The sequence below is a fragment of the Pan troglodytes genome, chromosome 5, assembly GCF_028858775.2.
Source record: "Pan troglodytes isolate AG18354 chromosome 5, NHGRI_mPanTro3-v2.0_pri, whole genome shotgun sequence".
Lineage (NCBI taxonomy): Eukaryota > Metazoa > Chordata > Mammalia > Primates > Hominidae > Pan > Pan troglodytes.
The window spans coordinates 150,092,547-150,115,196 of NC_072403.2; the positions used below are offsets into that span (position 1 = coordinate 150,092,547).

At 42.8% G+C, this 22,650-nt stretch overlaps 1 protein-coding gene across 3 annotated transcripts in view; it reads left to right on the forward strand.

Moving 5' to 3' along the window:
* The window catches only part of ARFGEF3 (ARFGEF family member 3), a 175,941-nt gene that overhangs the window by 83,430 nt on the left and 69,861 nt on the right, over nucleotides 1-22,650 (forward strand). For 2 of the 3 annotated variants that reach the window (XM_518767.7, XM_016956383.4), the window contains exons 8-12: nucleotides 714-792; nucleotides 9,042-9,146; nucleotides 10,618-10,951; nucleotides 16,707-16,819; nucleotides 17,875-18,785. In XM_518767.7, coding sequence (XP_518767.2) covers nucleotides 714-792; nucleotides 9,042-9,146; nucleotides 10,618-10,951; nucleotides 16,707-16,819; nucleotides 17,875-18,785 — 1,542 coding nt within the window. The remainder of the gene's footprint in view (nucleotides 1-713; nucleotides 793-9,041; nucleotides 9,147-10,617; nucleotides 10,952-16,706; nucleotides 16,820-17,874; nucleotides 18,786-22,650) is intronic. The other variant, XM_016956384.4, reaches the window with a different exon arrangement.

Genomic DNA, 22,650 nt, shown 5'->3' on the forward strand with positions numbered 1-22,650 from the left:
ATTCTAAACAGCTCAGAAGACCCAGAAATTCAAGGGTCAGAATAAGGAATACACACGTAGACCACTGGCCTAAATATTAAGAAAATTCTTGTCCATCAAGATGTTTTTGAAATTACTAAATTTCCCTTTGTTAAGTGTGAGTGATTTTTATTAATAAGAAACAATCTATTTTCTTTCTGGACTATCTTTTTAGTGTTTTGCTTTAGAAAGAATAATTATAAGCCAGGCGCGGTGGTTCATGTCTGTAATCCCAACACTTTGGGAGGCCGAGGTGGGTGGATCACCTGAGGTCAGGAGTTCAAGACTAGCCTGGCCAACATAGTGAAACCTGTCTCGACTAAAAATACAAAAAATTAGCTGGGTGTGGTGGCAGGCGCCTGTAATCCCAGCTACTTAGGAGGCTGAGGCAGGAGAATCACTTGAACTTGGGAGGTGGAGGTTGCAGTGAGCCAAGATTGTGCCACTGCACTCCAGCCTGGGTGACAGAGTGAGGCTCTGTCTCCAAAAAATAAACAAACAAACAAAAGAATAATCACACTTAATTCTTATCATTTCTGTGATCATCACTTTGGTGGCCTAAGGGCTTCTCCACATCTGAAAATCATCTTTTCAGTCTCAAAAACCATCTAAAGTAGAGGATGGGAAGGATGGTTCAGGGAGCTCGTCGTGCCCCCTGTCGATGTCTCATGCCTGTAACCTCCTCTGTTTTGAAGGGTCAACAGTAGAGTCCCTCTGTGATGATGTTGTCTCTGTACTCACCGTCCTGTGTGAGAAGCTGCAAGCCGCCATAAAGTAAGTGCCCTAACCACTGCCGCTTTTCTTTACCAGTGGTCTACTTCTGAAATAACCTTTGTCTGCAGCATCACTTCAAATTATGGATTGTAAGATTATAGGGACAATAGTTTCCCCCCTCCACACCCTAAACACTGGTATTTACTAAGGAATATATTCTGAAATTTGGTGCAGTTCAAATAACCAAATACCATTACTAGAGTATATAACTTTCTGATGTGACAATGGGAAGATGATACCTTACAGAGAACAATTGCTTCATGGAGCATGAAGCTGAGTGGGAAGAATCCTGGGCTGAGTGCTGGTTGGTATGAGAGCCAGTCCTGTCTCAGCCAGATCTCAGCTGTGTCCAGGTGCCTGACTCTTCTCATCAAACCATGCTGCCCTTTCTTCCTCTACCAAATGACAGCGTTGGACTGTGCTCTATTTCTTCTAACATTCCAGAGCCTATGAGCTCACACAACTGTCTTTAAAAAGAGCATGGTACTCTTTTACTTTTGTTTTGTTTTGTTTTGCGTATCAGCTTAATCAATATCTGAGTTCACTTAGGTGATGCCTGCTGCTCCATCTTTCCGTGCAGTCATTAACAAGACAACCTATGCACCTGTAGTAAAGCCAAATCATAAAACACCAGACTTTCAACATGGGGCGAAAAGTCTCCACCAGCTACATATGTCATGAATTGCAAAATTCTACAACACATTACAATTCTGAAGTGTCCTTTGAATTATGAAAGACATTAAACTATCATTCATTGGTAACTAGGACATCTGATAATGCAGAAAACTCACTTGTTGAATTTTAAGTGCGGTAATGAGTTGGGAGAAATAGTCTAGTTGTAGGCAAGAATGAGGACTCTCACTTTGCTGGAAACATTGCAGAAACTCATTTTGTTATTTGTTTTGCTTTTGGTTTCTCAGAAATTTAGGATTTTTTAAAGCTAAGCATGGAATTACTCTTAAAAGTTGTTGCCAAATGGTTTCTTCGTCAATTCTTCTGTTGTTCCTGTAAGTCACCTCTATATTTTGACCAAAGTAAGCTCTCTTTATTGAGGCACTTCAAGGTCAAATAGAAAATAAAATAGTGGTACCAGGGTTGGGGTAGGGGAGAGGAAACGGGGAGATATAAGGCAAAGGATTCAAAGTAGCAAATGTGTAGGTTGAATAAGTCTAAAGATCAAATGTACAACTTGGGGATTATAGTTATTAATAGTGTATTGTATTCAGGATTTTTGCTAAATGAGTAGCTTACAGCTGCTCTTGCCACTGGGATGTGGATGGGTAGTGGGAGGAAATGAGTAACTGTGTGAGATGATGGATATGTTAATTTGTTTCACTATAGTAACCATTTTACTATATATATAAATCCTATAACATCATGTTGTAAACCTTAAATATGCACAATAAAGTTTATTTTTAAAAATGAAAAAGCCTATATAATACATGGATAGTACAAACCAAAAAGAAATAGCACTTAACTTTTTCCCTACCCCCACCCTCAAATTTCTCCCAACCCTGGACCCTGGCAGGCTAGGCAGACAGCAGGTCTGGGCTTCCCCTTGCTCAGGAGGGCTGAGTCCTACAGCAGATGGATGTAAATAGTTCCTGCTGTACCCTGCTTAGGTGCCCATCTTTCCTGACCATGGCGTGTTGGAACAGTGGAGCTGGCACTCAGATTACCATCCTAACTGAGGGCTCTAGCACCAACTGCAGCGACCCCATCTGTAAGGCCCCTATGCCGCCTGCTTTGCTTGGGACAGTCCCAGATTTTACCTGTTGTGTAATAATTATAATTACCCTCCTTCACTCTCAAAGGTGTTCTGGTTTGGATAGGTCATGTGTTCACTCTACCCATCAATGACCAGAGGTCTGATCTCTTCTAGTGCTAAGTCCTCATCCCCGTCCAGTTCCCCTCCATCATAACACAGACAGCTGGTATAGCAGAGTTGGAATATGTTTCTATTGGCATATTTTCTCCTAAGACCCAATCAAGAGTGGTATTTAATCACTATTGGCTCAACTACATTATCTTTGTTGGATTACCTGGGTTAAAACCCACGCTTTGCCCCTTACTGGCATGTGACTTTGGACAAAGATCTGAACCACCCTAAGTCTGTGTATCCTATAAAATAATTAATAGACTATTTCTTATGATAATTACTATAATATTGTATAGAATATAATATCAGTCATATAAAACGCATTCATGTTTTTGTAAGATTGAGTGAGAAAATTCACTTAAAAGACTGGGAATGCCCATCAGCCAAAGAGCTCCAGGAACACCTGAAGTTAACAGGATTCATTTTAGTAACTTCTTATATGAGAGAGCCTGTCCACCATGGGAAACCACAGGACAGTAAAAGGGTGTTAGGAGGGGTTGTTATAGGATTTTAACGTGAGTTAGGTGACTTAGAATGGGTTAAAAATTGAGCGTTCTGTTCAAAGATTGGGTGCTGTCAGAAAGTAGGCGCAGTTCTAGCACTGGGCATCTTAAGTTTTTCTAGCAGACAGGATGAACAGATGGGAGCTAGAGTTGTCATAGAAGAAGAAGTGGGAGTCAGTCATAGGGGAGAGGGACATTTGTTCATTTTTGTGGTCATATAGAGCCCTTTTAAAAAAGAAGACCTCTGTTCAGGCATGGCCGCTGATTGGCTTTCATCCTGTTCCAGCGCAGTCCTGGTGAGTCCTCATCTGATATTAACCCTGTGAACTTGTTTGTGTTCACCAGGGGACGCCACAGCCTCGCCGGTGGCAGCCAGGTACTTCCAGCTGTCGGGGGTGCTTCTCCCTTACCCCTGCTCCACCCCCAGGTCCTAGCATTGGCAGGGAATAGAACGAAGACCACCAGAACTACAAAAAATATAAGGACTGTATTTGTTACTTCACAAGCAAGGGAAACTAATTAGCTAAACTTTTTTTCTGAGTAGTTTTCTAAGGGAAAAATCTGGAGTTTTTAAGTGCTAGAAACGTGGGAGAGGCTCATGGTAGTTATGCCAGTTAGTAATTAAAACCTAGCTAGAGGTCAGGAGTTCGAGACCAGCCTGGCCAACATGGTGAAACCCCATCTCTACTAAAAATACAAAAAATTAACCAGGCGTGGTGGCAGGTGCCTGTAATCCCAGCTACTAGGGGGGCTGAGGCAGGAGAATCGCTTGAACCAGGGAGGCAGAGGTTGCATGAGCTGAGACTGCGCCATTGCACTCCAGCCTCGGCAACAAGAGCAAAACTCCGAAATAAATGAATAAATAAATAAATAAATAAAATAAGTCCCCTAGCCAGCAGGATAAGGCAGAATGAGTCTGTAGGCCCAACATGGATAGGCTTAAAACATACCATTGTTCCTTAGTCAGAAAAGAGTCTTAGAGTAGGTCCAGTGAATGCCTGGCATTCTGGGGTTCAAGTTCACGGTTCTTTAAACCTGGATGGTTCCAGCCACCCAGGAACCCCCATCAGCTCCAGGAATCCCTCTCATGTAGTAAATATTTGACATACATTTGCTTTAAACTGGTTTGTTTGCTTTTAGAATAGTTGCTGCTAATTCTAGTCATCACATAGTTAAGAACACTGGGCTGTGTACATCAGAAATTTGACTGTAGATTGTTAGGAAAATGCATTGTACAAACAAACATTGCAAATGCACACACATACATATTAGAAACTAAAGATTGTAGATTTCAATCAGTCACTGAAAAACAAAGCATTTCTTAACCACATGACTTAAGAATAGGTATTTTGTTTTTGTTTTGTTATTATTATTTTTATTTTTTGAGACAGTCTCACTCTGTCGCCCAGGCTGGAGTGCAGAGGCGTGATCTGGGCTCACTGCAACTTCCACCTCCTGGGTTCAAACAATTCTCCTGCTTCAGCCTCCTGAGTAGCTGGGACTACAGGCATGCGCCACCACACCCAGCTAATTTTTTATATTTTTGGTAGAGGCGAGGTTTCACCATGTTGGCTAGGCTGGTCTCTTGGTGGCTAACTTCTGTAGTCCCAGCACTTTGGGAGGCCCAGGTGGGTGGATCACTTGAGGTCAGGAGTTTGAGAATAGGTTTTAAATGGAGAAAATAATTCATGTGCATATGTTTCTAGGATTTCTCATTGTACATTGGATCAAAGATGGCTTTAGGCATGTTATTTTAGAGCTTAATGATTTTGTAGGATTCTCAGTCTTGTTTGATTTTCCAGTACAATTCCCCTGGTCATAGTTCTGCCTCTAGAAATTGATTGCTTTGTATGATTTTGGTATTTGCCATCACGACTCCATTACCCTAAAATGGGGGCCTTTTGCTAAAGATGCTGGGGGCACAGGATGCTTAGCATAGCTGTAAGGGAAGACCTTTATGTCCACCTGGTAAGATAGTCCCGTGCGCCAGCTGCTCTCAGTCTGGTGCTTCTGTTCATTCTCCTTGCTAAGTTTTTACTTGTGTACCATTGCTTCTGATTTTACTAACTTAATTCCTTTATTTCTATTAGCTAAACTGGATGCCTCTTCTACTGTCTGAATAGGCGATTCCTCTGAAATCACACCAGAATCAGTATTTACTAACCTCAACAGCCATTTCCAAAATCAGTGCCTCTTAGGGCTTTAGCTCTGTAGGGGTGTGTGTTCATGATATGCTTGGACTCTTGGGAGGATTCAGAAAATGTATTCAGGTACGCAGAACACTCCCTCGCATGCCTTGGAGATGTGGTATTAATAGAATCCTATGTTAGGCAAGTTGAGTTACATGATGCTTTTTAAATCCAAGAATTTCTGGAAGGATAATTGGGCTTAGAAAGATACTTACTTATTCTCTGCCTGTTTCCCACCACTCTTTCCCTGCTTCTCTCTCCTCCTAGAACAGAGAATGTTAGAGCGAAACCTATACCAACGCAGGCTTGGAATAGATGGGGCCTGCCAAAGCATTCCCACTGTCTGTCTTAATTCCATTTCACTCCTTACACACTTAATTTCTTCTCTCCTTTCTTTAACTCAAATCTATTTCTAAGGAAAGCAAAGTCAAAATGGTTCAAAATAAAACTCTAAGAACTCCAGAGATACAAAACGTGCTAGGCTGCCCTCCCAGTAGCCTTGCCAGGAGGGGTGGTTGCTTTGCCTTCACGGTCTGCGGGTCCACGCCTGAGCGTTGTTCTCCACAGATCGTGCACCTGGGAAGAAGTTCAGTGATGAGCAGAGAATGAGACCAGCAGATACTAAGCCTGCCAACCATGAAATGCTCACAGAAAAGACCAAGAAAATGACTTACAGCCCTCCTAAGTAGACAGATTTTTCCCTCATGTGTTTTGAAAGAGTTGGCTGGTTTCTAGGTTACTTTTTGCCTTGTGCATTCTACTTACTTGTTTGTACAAGGACAGCTTTTACACGCATACATGCTGCGTACGTGCGTGTGTGTATCTAGTGGAAGGTGCTTACGTTTTAAACAGCTCCTTTAATGGTGTGACTCATGCATGGGCACGATCATCTGTTTTCCAGACTGCTGCAACCCACGGAAAAGCTGCTGCGTTCAGTCTCCAAGGAGACTCTCAGGCCAGTTACCTTGGCAATGTGTTCCCTGTCAGCGAGTCTGATAACCTGGGGGTTGAAGTATTCACCATGGCACACTTTGCCAATAGCTTGATGACTCATAGCTTTTCTATGGACTTATTTCCAATGATTTCAGAAATTGAGAGTCTTTCCTGTCTATAGTTGTTTTCGTTTTGTGATGCTAGACTGACAGTTTGAAAGAAAAAGAGAAATTTTTGAATTGGAGCATTTCATAATTTTTCTTCTTAATAACAGGTCAAGTGATTGGTCAGAATGATTAACTGAGACTACAGTGAAGGCAATCCTTCCAGAAGTGATTTTTTAAATATGGCTTACAATTGACACCATGGCCCTCTGATTTGTCCTGTCCACTCTCGTCCTCGTAAAGCAAACAAATTGAACATTCTGAAATACAGATCTGGTCATATCACTCTTTTACCTCCAGATAAAGTCCAGACATCTTAGTGTGGCCTACAGGACCCTTCCTGATGGGGCCTCTGTCCACCTCTTGGGCTGATAACACCCTCACACCCTGTGCTTTAGCCACAAACCTCTCAGCCCAAATCCCTTCCTCCTCCACCCTGATATTTTGTCACACCTTTTCCTCTGCTTCACCATGCCACAGTCTCCTACTTGAACTTTAGGATCTACTAAGACAGCATGCCCTGTGGACATTCTTTCTAAGAAGTTGCTCCTGCCATATGGTCTCATAGAACCTTGTGTTAAGGTATTCATTCACAGCCCTTCCTACCAGTGCTTTATCTACTCGCTTATATGTCTGTCCAGTCCCGTAAGAGTGAAGAAACATGCTGTTTCATGTCAGGAGCTACGTCTTGGTCAAAAGCATAGGGAAGCTTGTAGGACTAGAAGCCTAGAAATGTGAAGTCCTTACCTGGCTCAAGAATGGCTCATCATTTCTTACTCTTCCTCCATCCATCACCTTCCTCTTGGCAAATAGTAATAACTTTTGTGGAGACTCAGCCTTTCCCCATTTCTTCTTCCATCCTCAAAGGGCGTGGTAGACAGAGTATATCCAAATATAAGTGGCATTCCCTTCTACAGAATAATATTATTTAATCACTATACAGCTTTCTTTGGACAAGGGAGATTTTAGAATATGGGTCAGGAACCTTTTTCTATAAAGGGCTACAAACTGTCTCTTTGTTTCTGTTTAGTTCTATACACCTTAAAAGAAAATAAAAACAGTATTTTTAGTGGACAGACCATGGAAGAATTTTGACAAAGGGCTTTAGAGCATAATATCAATGTCAGTGTATTAAATGGCACATAAAGGACTCCACCCCTCTCACTATCCTCTGTCTTACAATTGTGCGGTCTTTCTCAATTTGGCAGTTGTGTGGATGTAACCTCTGGCCTTAGCACCGTCTACTGTTAACTTTTCTTTACTTCCTTCCTATCTCTTCAAGTTTCTAGTTGGCCTGCATGAGCCTTTCCGTTCCTTCCACCCCCTTCTCCTGGGGGTAATTTGAACTGTTAAAGACACTAGACTTCCTGACTTCCTTTGGACATTCATTTTAAATTAGGAGAAAGAGACACAACCAAAAATTATTTTTATAAGCAAGTTTTTCCTTTTTCTGAGTATTCCCATCCCACATTACTGAGTGAACTCTCTAAAAAAGGATTTATTATATATTTGCAATAAACATGTCCCTGAAAATTAAATTCTTCCTTAGCCCTATCTGTCACTCTTGTCACCTGCCTGGATTTTAATACTTTCTGGTAGGCTGGGCAGAGAAGTTAATCTGGATATTAGGAATGTGTTCCCCATAAAGCTGTCTGTTCTCTTCATCTGGCTCTGTTCCTCTATGAGGAACCCCATAATGATAACTTGGACACAAAATAATTTCTCCACTGAAAAATCATGTTTCCTCAGTAAAGAAGAAAAGTCTAATGCAAGTTCACAAAGTGTTCACCAATGAAAAGATAATGTGGTAAATGGTCTCTTGAAAGGTTTAGATAATATAAAAATTAGCATTTCTGCCATAAACTATGGACTTTAGTTAATATATCAATTTTTTATTGATTGTGGCAAGTGTACTATACCAATGTAAGATTTAATAATAGGTCCAATATGATAACTGTTTCATGGTCAGTTTTTCTATAAATCTCCAAGTGCTCTAAAAAGTAAAGTTTATTAGTTAAAAAAAAAAAATCACCCCAACTGTATTATCTTGCTGAGGCTGCTATAACAAAGTGCCATAAACTGAGTACCTTAAACAAGAGTTTATTGTATTACAGTTCTGGAGCCTGTATGTTCAAGATCAAGGCATCAGTGGGGTTGGTTCCTCCTGAGAGGTGAGAGAGAAGGATCTCCTCAGGCTTCTCTCCGCGCCTTGTAGATGGCTGTCTTCTCCCCGTGTCTCTTCACACTGTCTTCCCTCAATGAATGTCTCTGTGTCCAAATTTCCATTTCTTTAAGGACAGAGTCATGTTGGATTAGCATCCCCCCTAGTGAACTGAGTCTGACTTGATCACCTCTGTAAGGACCTATCTCCAAATAAAGTCACATTCGGAGGTGCTGGAGATTAGGACTCCAACCTATGAATTTGGGGAGAGAGACACAGTTCAACCCATAACACTAACCGTCCCCCTAAAACTAGCACTTTAGTAACGCCTACCATTTTTCTGAGCGTGTTTCCACGCATCACCTCTTTAATTTTGCCTTGTCTTTTGTCTGCATTTGTGTTGGTTCTGCTCTTCTGCAGTGACAGCCAGCAGCTGCAGCTTCTCTACCTGGAGTGCATCCTGTCTGTGCTCAGCAGCTCCTCCTCCTCCATGCACCTGCACAGGCGCTTCACGGACCTGATCTGGTGAGCACCCACTCCTAACGCCCCCACGCTGATGCCAACCCAAGGGCTGCTGCTGGCTGTGTCTCTGGGTCCCTCTCCATGAAGTCCATGACCCACCAGCAGTAGTTTCATCTGTGCGTAAATGTCTTAGAGAGAAAGCAGGGAAATTGTGGCCAGGTGCAGTTGTTCACACCTGTAATCTCCGCACTTTGGGAGGCCGAGGCGGGCATATTGCTTGAAGCCAGGAGCTCGAGACCAGCCTGGGCAACATGATGAAACCTCGTCTCTCCTAAAAATACAAAAATAGCTGGGCATGGCAGTTGTGGGCACCTGTAATCCCAGCTTCTTGGAAGGCAGAGGCATGAGAATTGCTTCAACCTGAGAGGTGAAGGTTGCAGTGAGCGGAGATCAAGCCACTGCACTCCAGCCTGGGTGACAGAGCAAGACTCTGTCTCAAAAAAAACAAAAATTAAATAATAATAATAATAATAGGCCGGGCCCAATGGCTCACGCTCCCTGCACTTTGGGAGACCTAGGTGGGCGGATCACAAGGTCAGGAGTTCGAGACTAGCCTGGCCAACACAGTGAAACCCTGTCTCTGCTAAAAATACAAAAATTAGCTGGGCATGGTGGCGGGTGCCTGTAATCCCAGCTACTCGGGAGGCTGAGGCAGGAGAATCACTTGAACCCAGGAGGCGGAGGTTGCAGTGAGCCGAGATCGTGCCTGGGCAACAGAGCTAGACTCTGTCTCAAAAATATATAATAACAATAATAATAATAATAATAATAATAAAGCAGATAAATTGCTTTGTTGACATCCATCAGACCAAACTCCGCAGAAAAACTGATGATGATTATGGCAGAATATGCTTCCAGGGCCGTCTTTGGTTTATATCATAGGATCATGAGAGACCAGAACCAGAAAATTTTTCTGTGTTTTCAGCTCGTTCAAAAAGCATATAACTTATGCAAGGGGCAAGAGATACTGAGCTTTACTCCTAGCCCTAGCTCCATCTCAACCCGAATACCAGTCTCTTAATCATAGTCAGAGATTCCCAGAAGTGACAGGCCCCACAGGCAGCCAGCTGGTTGTTCTGGGTCCCTGGGCTTATCGACAGGAAGGAAGCCAAATGACAGGTGTCAGTATGGAATTTGCAATTAACTTCTCAAATGAGAAATCATTTTGTTATTTGTAGTAATATGAAACTTTATAACAGCCATTTAGCATTTTGAGTCCATTTCTTCACTTATGATGGTTTCTTAATGCTTCTCTTATATTTTATTTCATTCATGCTAGCTCAATTTATGAGGAAAAGTATTGTTGAAATACCTAGAAATGTTAAAGAGACTTAGAAAACAGGCAAAATGTAGCCAAAAGAAGAAGAAGTAAAGAGCCGCACTCTTGTCATTTCTATGGCATCTGTTTACTCGCAGAGTAAATTTTATCATTTGGCTCGTGGGGAAAGTTACTTTTCTCACCATCTCTTCCCAGGAAAAACCTCTGCCCTGCTCTCATCGTGATCTTGGGGAATCCAATTCATGACAAAACCATCACCTCTGCTCACACCAGCAGCACCAGTACCAGCCTGGAGTCGGACTCTGCGTCTCCGGGAGTGTCTGACCATGGCCGGGGATCAGGCTGCTCCTGCACTGCGCCGGCCCTGAGCGGACCTGTGGCTCGGACTATCTATTACATCGCAGCCGAGCTGGTCCGGCTGGTGGGGTCCGTGGACTCCATGAAGCCCGTGCTCCAGTCCCTCTACCACCGAGTGCTGCTCTACCCCCCACCCCAGCACCGGGTGGAAGCCATCAAAATAATGAAAGAGGTGAGGAGGCACTGGAGATCGCCACCAGGTTTACAAGGGGGCCTGACCAGCGTTTCGCATACAAGAAGCGCTCAGAAAAGTCTTGCCAATCACTTGCCGGAACTTCATTACTGCCTCATGGTGTCCAGTAACGAATGCTGTCTCTAGAGTCAGTGCGTGTGTACATGTATTGCGAGCCGGGGTAGGAGGGGTCAGTGATGCCCACTGATGCAAAACCGTTTGAGAATCGAGCTAGTGCTTGTTAAGACTCTGTTAGATGTTCACCAGACCAGGCCCATGCTAAGATTTCATTCTTCTACCTTACGTGCTGTTTGTGCAGATATATGTGTTTATTCGCCTTTGCCAACATTAGATTTCAAAATGATTTTATACTCAGGTTGCACATTATCCAAAAAAAGAGCTCTGCCAGTCTCTGATTGCTAAGAGGAATCCCTTTGTCCCATTCTTTTGCCTCATTTCTCCCAAATGTCATGACCCCAGCAAGAACATAAAGGTTGTCCAGATTGCAGTAGCCATCCCAGTGTGCTACTTCATGGTTTTGAGGCAGAACTAGGGTTATTCTGAAGGTGCTTCAAACAAAGATTCCTCTGCCTTCTCTCAAAGAACCAAAATGAAAAGTCATCAGTGTTTTTGTATTTGTGAATCTGTTCATAAAGGTCAAATTGCATTTCCTTTTGTTATCTCAACCCCCCCACAAAAAACCAGAGTAGCAAAATTCCCTTGTTGATGATTAATTTATTTTAAGCAATCATTGCTGCCAACCAATATCTGAGAAGTTAAATTTGAATTCTTTCTTGGTGTTTTAATGAGATTTTATTGTAATGAGTATTGGAAAGTTCTGACCCACTATTTCTAGAAATTAAGGAGTAGCCCAGATTTAATGGCTGTTAAGAAAATCTGTGAGCCCACGATAATAACTACCATTCTTTTTCTTGCCTACTATATGCCAGGCACTTCACATTTTTTTTTAAATTCATAATAAATTTGTGAGGTTGTATATCAACTTTTATTTGTTTATTTATTTATTTTGAGACAGAGTCTCCCTCTGTTGCCCAGGCTGGAGTGCAGTGGCACAATCATGGCTCAATGCAGCATGGACCTCCTATGTTCAAGTGTTCCTCCTACCTCAGTCTCCTGAGTAGCTGGGACCACAGCTGCATGACACCACACCTGGCTAATTTTTGTATTTTTTGTAGAGACGTGTTGCCCAGGCTGGTCTCAAACTCCTGAGCTCAAGCAATCCGCCCGCCTCAGCCTTCCAAAGTGCTAGCATTACAGGTGTGAGCCACCATGCCCGACCATCAACTTTATTTTTATCAATTAAGAATGTTACTTCTTTTCCCCACCAGAGCTTCAGGCAATGGAGATCAAAAGGCCAGCTTTAAGAATTGATCTTCACTAGATGGGCAGATAAAATACAGCTTTGGAGGCCAGTGAGACTAGACCACGCTTCACCACTCAGACAGCAGTGGCCCTTCCCCAGGGTCCTCCCCTACTCCTGTTCAACTTGCATCCTGGAGGGGCATGCGTGGGCTTCCTCTGATTGGCAGATCCCCAGGAAGATGGGAGAGAAAGGTGCTAGTGAGGCATGCTCAGCTCCTTATCCTAAATTCACCAGTCCGATCAGGGGCTCTTCCTGTACCTGGAAGAAATGAGAGGAAGGGAGAAGAGAGGCCTAGAATTTTACTGCACTGGATGGATGTTCCTCCTCATAGAAGTGTGATGCCAAAGGAAAAGGAAATTTCCTCCCACAAAGAAACTTGGGCTTTAGGAGGTCAAATGGTTTGCCCAAAGTCCCAAAGAAAAAGAAAAGGTGCAAACCCTGGTCCAGCTGACCCTAATCCCACGGTCTTTTCCTGTATCATCCTTATCACTGGACTTGACTCCCACATTGCAGCGCAAATGACCCCCAGCAGCCCCTTTTTCTTGGTGTTGGAACAGCTGCCCATTTCAGGAGCCTGAGTTTAAGAGTCAGGGTTCAAATCCTCTCTCTGCCACACACTGGCTTTGTGATATAGGTAAATCATTTAACTCTGAACTTAAGAGTTTTCTCATCTGTACATTGTTATAATATTCCAAAGGTTGCAAGTTCAAAATGCACTAAAGTTTGCGTAAGTACTTTGTAAATATCAAGTGCTAAACAAATATGTGGTGTACTTATTGCTATTCTAAGGAAGAGAAAACACATGGAGGCTGAAAATAGCTGGTTCAATTCTAGCTGGCCTCCCTCTCCTGCCTGTTTTATTCCTTTTGTCTTACTGGATTTATGTCCATAAATCACCACTGTTAACAATTTTCCCATTTCCCAGGGCTCTCTAATGGCTCTTCATTGACTCTCCCATCAAGGCCGAGTTACTGTGCCCAGCTTCCAGAGCCTTCTTCCATCATTTGCATTTTCCATCACTTCCCTGGATGCACCTTCATCCCATGTGACTGATCTGCTTTGTTCAATTCCTACCTCCCCGCCTCTTCAAAGTTTTCTGTCCCTTATTCCTGTGGGTCACTCCCCCCTCACAGAACTGAGTGGTTAATTGCAACAGGCTAAATACCGCTGCCACTTCACATTAGCTTATTTACAAACTCCCTTAGGAAGATAATGTTATGCCCATTTTCCAGATGGGAAAGCTGAGGCTCTGGGGGGAGAAGTGACTTGCCCAAAGTCCTTCATGTTGTGAGTCGTAAGGCTAAAACGGTGAAGCCTGGTGTTCTAAGTATGGCTGCTTCTTTGCTATCAAAATCCTTGTCCTTCATGGCTGGGCTTCCTCAGACCACTGATGGGGTTCTTCCTGAAATTCCATCCCGCCATTTAGCAATTGATTATACGTCCCATAACACTGATTGTTTCACAATAGAGTGGGGAACAAGCTTCTTGTCTCCTCAACTATACTTTTGTATATAGATTGCTTCTGTATGTTTTCCCCTAGTATTTAACACTATAATGCTTGAATCAGAATAAGTGTTTAGTAACTTTTGACTGACCGACATGTGGACCTGAAGACAAAATGTCTACAAAGAGGCTATTTTATAAGCAGCAGCAACCTTTCTTTTCCCCTCAGAAATGACAGGCACTAGAGCAGTCACTGCCCACAGTAGAGCCACTTGGTACCTGGATGCTAAGTAGATACTTTGCATATGGCATCTGTAGGTCTCTAAATGTGTTTTAAATAATTTCCTTTGTACTGCAAAAGGAAGTTAGTTATGTTTTTCTGTTCATCGTAGATGTTCTAGCTTCCCAAGGTCATTTTGCAGAGATGAGGCTAGAATTTGATGGTAGCACCCAAGTAGCACGTCCAGGCGGTGCTGCCCCAAGGAGCTCAGCAGACTGATTGGGGCCAGGATGTTCTGAAAAGCGGTGCCTCCACTTTATACGACAAAACCAATCGTTTGGGAAAGTTGGTAACCTAGATACCAAAATGTGCAGGGCTTGTGCACACAAAGAAAACCGCTGGGTACCCAGGATGTTTGTTTAGCCTTTTGGAGTTTGAAGGCTTGGTATGTTATTTCCCTGTTCTCGTTTTAGTTTGTCACTCTGCCATATGCACTGTGTGCCTGTTGATCAAGGACGTACAGGACATTTTTGTTTTTCAAAGCACAGCCCCTTTTCTGCTTCTGATTTCCCCTTAAAATGAACAGTAATGAAAAAGTACACTTTGCTTCCTTTTCTCTCCTATGGCTCGGCTTTAGAAGCCCCCTAGTCTTTATCAGACCTCTGGCCCCCCAGCCACTGATCCCACAACTCTCATTCCCACCTGAAGAAGCTGAGATTAAAGCATCTTTCGTTTTAGTTTTTGTTGAGGGTTCTCCAGAAACCTTACCAATCCATCCCTTTCCCTCCAGATTCTGAAGCAATTGAGAAATAAGTACAAGATTAATGTGGGAATTAAAATAGATTATCTTGGGAGGCCAAGATGGGCGGATCACCTGAGGTCAGGAGTTCAAGATCAGGCTGGCCAACATGGTGAAACCCCATCTCTACTAAAAATACAAAAAAATTAGCTTGGCATGGTGGCGCACACCTGTGGTCCCAGCTACTTGGGAGGCTGAGGCAGGAGAATCGCTTGAACCCAGGAGGCGGAGGTTGCAGTGAGCCAAGATTGTGCTGCTGTACTCCAGTCTGGGTGACAGAGCGAGATTCCATCTTTAAAAAAAAATTATCGAATTTATTACCAGTGAATATCTTAATTTATTACCAGTGAAGCTGAATTTTAAATTGTGGTGGGATCCCAGGAGACAGTGAGGTTTTCCACTCCATCTTTTGGGAATACACTTATCCTTCCAGCAAGAGATAGAGCATCCTGAGGCTCAGAGGGTCCAGCCACGGGGCTGCAGGCCTGTAGAGAGGGGGCGAGAGAGAGAGAGAGGGAAAGAGAGAGCCTGCCTGACTTTAGCCCCAGCCTTGTCACTCTTTTTTTGATGTCAACAAAAAGTGGAAGCTTCGTTTATGTTCCTTCCAGAGAGCAGAAGTGTTCAATTTCTGTGGTATGAAAGAAATATGGAAAGAGGAAAAGAGGAGAGCTACTTAAAATACAACTTCTTCTATGTAATGGACCTTTTCCTGCTTTGCTTGGAGTGTCAATCACTTTGAAGATGAATGGACATACGCTAGGACGTCTACTGCAGACGCACTGCATTAACCTTCTTTCCTTGAATCAATTTAGCCTCAAGTTGACATTTTCTATAGACTTCTACCGTATGTATATAAAAATGTGTTAGAAATGAACAATTATGAACAGTCTACATATGAAAACTTGTGAGAAGAAATAAATGGGAGGATATGTATAGCTTTAACTCCTTGTATTAAAAAGCAGAAAGCCTTAATGTCCTAATTCTCCAGCTTAGTTAGAAAAAAAGAATAGAATAAATTCAAAAAAAGTAGAAAGGAGGAAAAATAAGGATAAAAGAAGAAAGTAATTGTGACAAGGAAATATAAGGGATTTGAAAAAGTAGAAAATGTTAGGACTGAACAGATTAAGAACATTGAAAAACTGTTCTCAAGAGCAATAAAAATTTCAAAACAGGTACAAATAAACAGAAATAAAAATGAAAAAAATACCCAACTATAGATATTACACACATTAAAGAAATAAAAGAGGGTATTAAGGCATCTTTAGAACACTCTATTTGAAAACCAGGTAAAATGGATAAGTCCCTAGGAAATAATGCAACTTTTAAAAAGTTGGTTCAAGAAGAAATTAAGGACCTGAATAGTCCTATAATCTTTAGAGAAATGGAGGAACTAGTTAGAGGATTCCCATTAAAATTCTGGCTCCATGTAGCTTTAGAAACAAGCTATACAAGCATTCAAGGAACAGGGAATTCCAATCTTCCATGAACTTTTTCAGCGATAAGAAAGAGGGCATACTTCTCCACCCAGTTTATGAAGCTAGCCAACTTGATACCAAAATAAGACAAAAAGAGTCCAGGAAGGTTATATTATAGGCCAATATTACTAAAGAACAGAGATCCAAGTGTTTTCTAGTTCTGTGCTAGAAAAGATTTTTCAACAATGCCTCTGATAATTTTCTTTGTCTAAGCCAGCCCTGAGCTGAAGAGCCAGGAGCCTGATACACACCATATGTCAAGAAGAAAACCTAAATCAGCTTTACTAAGATTGGAAGTTCCAAATAATTCTGTTTCTCCTTATACAATATCACTCAGTAGGGAAAGTACATGTTTATTTGATCTCACAATTTAAAAACCTTGTGCTTTTTTGTGATATTCACTTTTCTGTTACTCTTTTACCTTTTTCTTTAAGATACTCGGGAGCCCACAGCGTCTCTGTGACTTGGCAGGACCCAGCTCCACTGAATCAGAGTCCAGAAAAAGATCAATTTCAAAAAGAAAGTCTCATCTGGATCTCCTCAAACTGTATGATGTTTATCCTTTTAGGTCTTTATTGAGGCTGCTTTTCTGAAGACTTTTAACCTTGCTTACAAATCCCTGAAATTTTTAAAAATTCTACATTATATGAAATGTGTCTATTTAATAATTCACCCACAAGCTACATGAGAAGACATATCTCAATTTATTATAATCATGGAACTTTTTATATTTTCATATTGACTTAAAACCAGATGTACCAAGTGAAATATACAATAATTATTCATTGGGATTATTTTAGAGAACTTTTGATTTGCAATACTGTAACTATAGGATTTCTTCATATGTAGCCCCCCTAGAAAACTGAATATTATAGGGCTTGTAATAGTTGTATTCACATACATCTGTTCAGGAATATGTTTATAGAGGAAGGTCCACATTATATAACCATTATAACTATTTTCTATTTGAAACACTGAGCATAATACAAAAGTGAGATTGTTCAGGAAGGTCATAAATACTCATCAGGAGCTTCTATTTGTACCCAAAAAACCAGTGAGCCAAGAAGGAGTGTGATTCAATGCAGACCACTGTTTTTTTTTTTTTTTTTTGACAGAGTCTTGCTCTGTCACCCAGGCTGGAGTGCAGTGGCACGATCTCGGCTCACTGCAACCTCTGCCTTCCGGGTTCAAATGATTCTCCTGTCTCAGCCTCCTGAGTAGCTGGGATTACAGGCACATACCAACCACACCTGGCTAATTTTTTGTATTTTTAGTAGAGACGTGGTTTCAGCATGTTGGCCAGGCTGGTCTCAAACTCCTGACCTCCAAGTGATCCGCCCGCCTCAGCGTCCCAAAGTGCTGGGATTACAGGCGTGAGCCACTGTGCCTGGCCAATGCAGGCCACTTTATCTGAAGATCTTCCTCTGCCCACCTAGGCATGTTTGTTTCTTTTATTCATTGCCCAGACCATTTTGTTTTATTCAAATCAGACTATCTGTTTTGAATACTTTGCTGTTTGCCAGGCTAACACTCTTGTTCCTTTCGGAGATATTTTCTACATTTTATGCATTTATTCCATTTTCTCTTTTGAACACTGTTTAGCATCATGGATGGCATGACCGAAGCATGCATCAAGGGTGGCATCGAAGCTTGCTATGCAGCCGTGTCCTGTGTCTGCACCTTGCTGGGTGCCCTGGATGAGCTCAGCCAGGGGAAGGGCTTGAGCGAAGGTCAGGTGCAACTGCTGCTTCTGCGCCTTGAGGAGCTGAAGGATGGGGCTGAGTGGAGCCGAGATTCCATGGAGATCAATGAGGCTGACTTCCGCTGGCAGCGGCGAGTGCTGTCCTCAGAACACACACCGTGGGAGTCAGGGAACGAGAGGAGCCTTGACATCAGCATCAGTGTCACCACAGACACAGGCCAGACTACTCTCGAGGGAGAGTTGGGTCAGACTACACCCGAGGACCATTCGGGAAACCACAAGAACAGTCTCAAGTCGCCAGCCATCCCAGAGGGTAAGGAGACGCTGAGCAAAGTATTGGAAACAGAGGCGGTAGACCAGCCAGATGTCGTGCAGAGAAGCCACACAGTCCCTTACCCTGACATAACTAACTTCCTGTCAGTAGACTGCAGGACAAGGTCCTATGGATCTAGGTATAGTGAGAGCAATTTTAGCGTTGATGACCAAGACCTTTCTAGGACAGAGTTTGATTCCTGTGATCAGTACTCTATGGCAGCAGAAAAGGACTCGGGCAGGTCCGACGTGTCGGACATTGGGTCGGACAACTGTTCACTAGCCGATGAAGAGCAGACACCCCGGGACTGCCTAGGCCACCGGTCCCTGCGAACTGCCGCCCTGTCTCTAAAACTGCTGAAGAACCAGGAGGCGGATCAGCACAGCGCCAGGCTGTTCATACAGTCCCTGGAAGGCCTCCTCCCTCGGCTCCTGGCTCTCTCCAATGTAGAGGAGGTGGACACCGCTCTGCAGAACTTTGCCTCTACTTTCTGCTCAGGTTTGTAAACAATTCTCTGCTGTATAGTCAACAAGATTATTCAGAGCAGTTTGCCTTAATGGGCAATTACTATCATGCTTATAGTTTGACGTGCTCAAAGCATATTAATGTATCTTTGGGTTTCCCCAGTTTAAAGAGGGCGAAGAAATCTAAGACCTATTAGTGGTGGTTTATTTGAATTCTACAGCAGTCGATGGCTGGAATATACTATGAGGCTGATAAATGTATAGGATGTAAAGTAAAGAATGAGAAGTAGCTGCATTCTAGAAAGGTGCTACTGATTGAAACAAGATGACAATCTGTAATTCTTAAAACATTGAATTCCCAGTATGCTTCTATGTCTTGGTGTCTAAAATTCATAGAGTAATGTACTTTTGGTGTATCAAAATGTAAACAATTTTGAATGCTGTCTTGGATCAGTTGCACGCCAAGTCCTCCCAATATATTCTGAATTCTACTGAACATTCGAACAATGTGTGATAGTCTAGTATAGCTTGGTAACATTGCATTCTCCCATCTCAGATCCTTCCATCTGTTGAATTGTGACTCAGACCGTAAACAGTGGTGCTGGGGGGAATAGTGGGCAAATCACATCAGAAAATAATGCTGGTATTATTGAAGGGCAGAAGAGAATCACCTAGAGTTTTGGTGGAGGAAGCAGATAAAGAATACAGGGAAGTAGTAGCATTTCACATAGTAAATAATTATTTTTAAGATAGTGTTCTTGAAAGATAATACAGAAAGAAATAAATTAATGGGTACATAAAATTTATGGTAGGAATAAATATTGGTGTGATACCAGGGAGGTCATCTGTGCCTTTCCCTCAAGTACAAGGGTCTCTTGACCACAGAATACTGAGGCAAATGAATCTCCCTAAGCCTGTGCTCAGATCCAAAGGGCTGACCCTGGAAACTGACACAGAACTGCTAAAAAGCCATGATCACCACTTGCTCTTCTACCACTTAACCTTGAACTTGTGTTTGTCATTGTGCTTGGTGCATTTATCACAGTCATTTGTTAATGCATCCACCATCCCTTCCACCCTCCCCTCTCTAGACTCCCTGCTCTTTGAGGGCTGAGACCTTGTCTCACTTCCTTTTTATTTTCTAACAAAACTTCACACACATACATGAAAAAATTGTAGCCCAGTTACTGGAACTTGGTTAGAAGCTGACTGATGTGTAACTTAACAAGTATCTTTAAGAAGCTGACCAAATTGTCCTTTTTCAAGAGGACAAGAAAAAGACACTTAAATCTCTGTATATATAAGAGGGAACAAATTTTTTTCCTTTTTTTTTTTTTTCTGAGACAAAGTCTCACTCTGTCACCCAGGCTGGAGTCCAGTGGTGCAATCTCGGCTCACTGCAAGCTCCGCCTCCCGGGTTCATGCCATTCTCCTGCCTCGGCCTCCCAAGTAGCTGGGACTACAGGCACCCACCACCACACCGGGCTAATTTTTTGTATTTTTAGTAGAGACAGGGTTTCGCTGTGTTAGCCAGGATGGTCTCGATCTCCTGACCTTGTGATCCGCCCGCCTTGGCCTCCCAAAGTGCTGGGATTACAGGCATGAGCCACTGCGCCTGGCTGGAACATTTTTTAATACGAGAATTATCCAAAGTTGTAGCAAGCACCAAAGGAGACACAGAATTTTTACTCCAGAAATTTTCACATGACCTAGAAAAGGATGTAAAGAGACATGATTTCTCAACTTTCCTAATTCTTATTTCCTAAGAATTTCATACCTTATTTCCTAATTTCACATCAGTTTTTAAGGCTACCTAACATATTTTTTTCCTCAATATTTTTTCTTTTGGAGTTAAATATAACAAATTTTGGATTTTTTTATTTGTGTGTGAAACAAAATTCACGTTTTATTGGAAGACTAGGAAAATGTATACTCTTCCTAAAAAATTATTTTTCTCCCTAAGATCTTTTATATCACTGTCATTAAATTTGACATTCTCTTATTGAACATTCTAGGGGTGTGTTTTGTGCATGTTTGTGTCTGTCTGTCTGTCTTTTTGTCTCTCTCTCTCTCAGACACACCCACTCAAATCCTCCTTCAACCAACATTTATAGAGAAGCCGAATTGCGCTATATGCTAAGGTCCCAAGATATGTACAGCTTATTCTCAATCAATATTTATTGATTGTAAATTGATGAAGTTGTTCTTCGGTCTCTCTCTTATTTTGTAACAGGGTCTGACTCTGTTGCCCAGGCTGAAGTGCAGTGGCTCAGCCTCCCAAATAGCTGAGACTATACGCACCACCACACCCAGCAATTTTTTTTTTAATTTTATAGATACAGGATATTGGCCAGGCATGATGGCTCACACCTGCCATCCCAGCACTTTAGGAGGCTGAGACGGGTGGATTGCTTGAGCTCAGGAGTTTGAGACCAGCCTAGGCAACATAGGGAGAACCTTTCTCTACAAAAAATACAAAAATTAGCCAAGCATGGTAGTGCACCTTTGTCCCAGCCACTTGGGAGGCTGAGGTGGGGGGATCACTTGGGCCTGGGAGGTTGAGGCTCCAGTTAGCCATGTTTCCACCACTGCCCTTCAGCCTGGGCAACCGAGCAAGACCCTGTCAAAGAAAGAGAAAGAGAGAAAGAGAAGAAACAAAAGAAAGAGAAAGAGAAGAAAGGAAAGGAAGGGAAGGGAAGGCAAGGGAGGGCAGGGCAGGGCAGGGCAAGGCAAGGCAGAGAGAAAGAAGGGAAGGCAGAAGGGAAGGGAAAACGGAAGGGAAAAGGGAAAGGAGAAGGGAAAGGGTCTCACTGTGTTGGAAAGAAGGAAATAAAGAAGAGATGAGGCCTCACTATGTTGTTCTGGCTGGTCTCAAACTCCTGGGCTCAAACAATCCTCCCGCCTTTGTCTCCCAAAGTGCTAGGATTACAGGCATGAGCCACTACACCAAGCCTTTTGGTCTCTTAAGATGTGCCATAGTTCGGCTGGGTGCGGTGGCTCACACCTGTAATCCCAGCACTTTGGGAGGCTGAGGCAGGCGGATCACGAGGTTAGGAGATCGAGACCATCCTGGCTAATATGGTGAAACCCCGTCTCTACTAAAAATACAAAAAATTAGCTGGGCGTGGTGGCAGGTGCCTGTAGTCCCAGCTACTTGGGAGGCTGAGGCAGGAGAATGGTGTGAACCTGGGAGGCGGAGCTTGTAGTGAGCCAAGATCGCACCACTGCACTCCAGCCTTGGTGACAGAGCAAGACTCCATCTCAAAAAAAAAAAAAAAAAAAAAAAGATGTGCAATAGTTCATGAGCTAAGGGAGTTGTACATAAAGCCTCTCAAGTTGTTCTTTGGAAGCGATTGGTGGATCCTTTGAGTCTCTGCCTCTTCCCAGCTGGGAATATTCATATGGAGAGGTTTGGCAGCCTTGGCTACTCTGACCAGCTTGGTGTCCCTTGTGCCAAGGCAGAGAGCCCAGCAAACATTGTTAGTCCCCAGAATAGCTGTGTATTAGAGTGCAGCATGGCCACTGGTTGCAGTAATAATGATGGCCTTGAGCCATCAAGAAACAGTAAAATTATAGTCAGGGTCTTCTATTTAAAATTAAAATTATTCAGGAGGCAGGTGGATCACTTGAGGCCAGGAGTTTGAGACCAGCCTGGCCAACATGGCAAAACCCCGCCTCTACTAAAAATACAAAAAATTAGCCAGGCATGGTAGTGCATGCCTGTAATCCCAGTTACTCAGGAGGCTGAGGCAGGAGAATCTCTTGAACCCAGGAGGCGGAGGTTGCAGTGAGCCGAGATTGCACCACTGCACTCCAGCCTAGGCAACAGAGCTACTCCGCCTCAAAAAAAAAAAAATTAAAATTATCCATACAAAATAACTCCACTGCCGAAGTTTCAG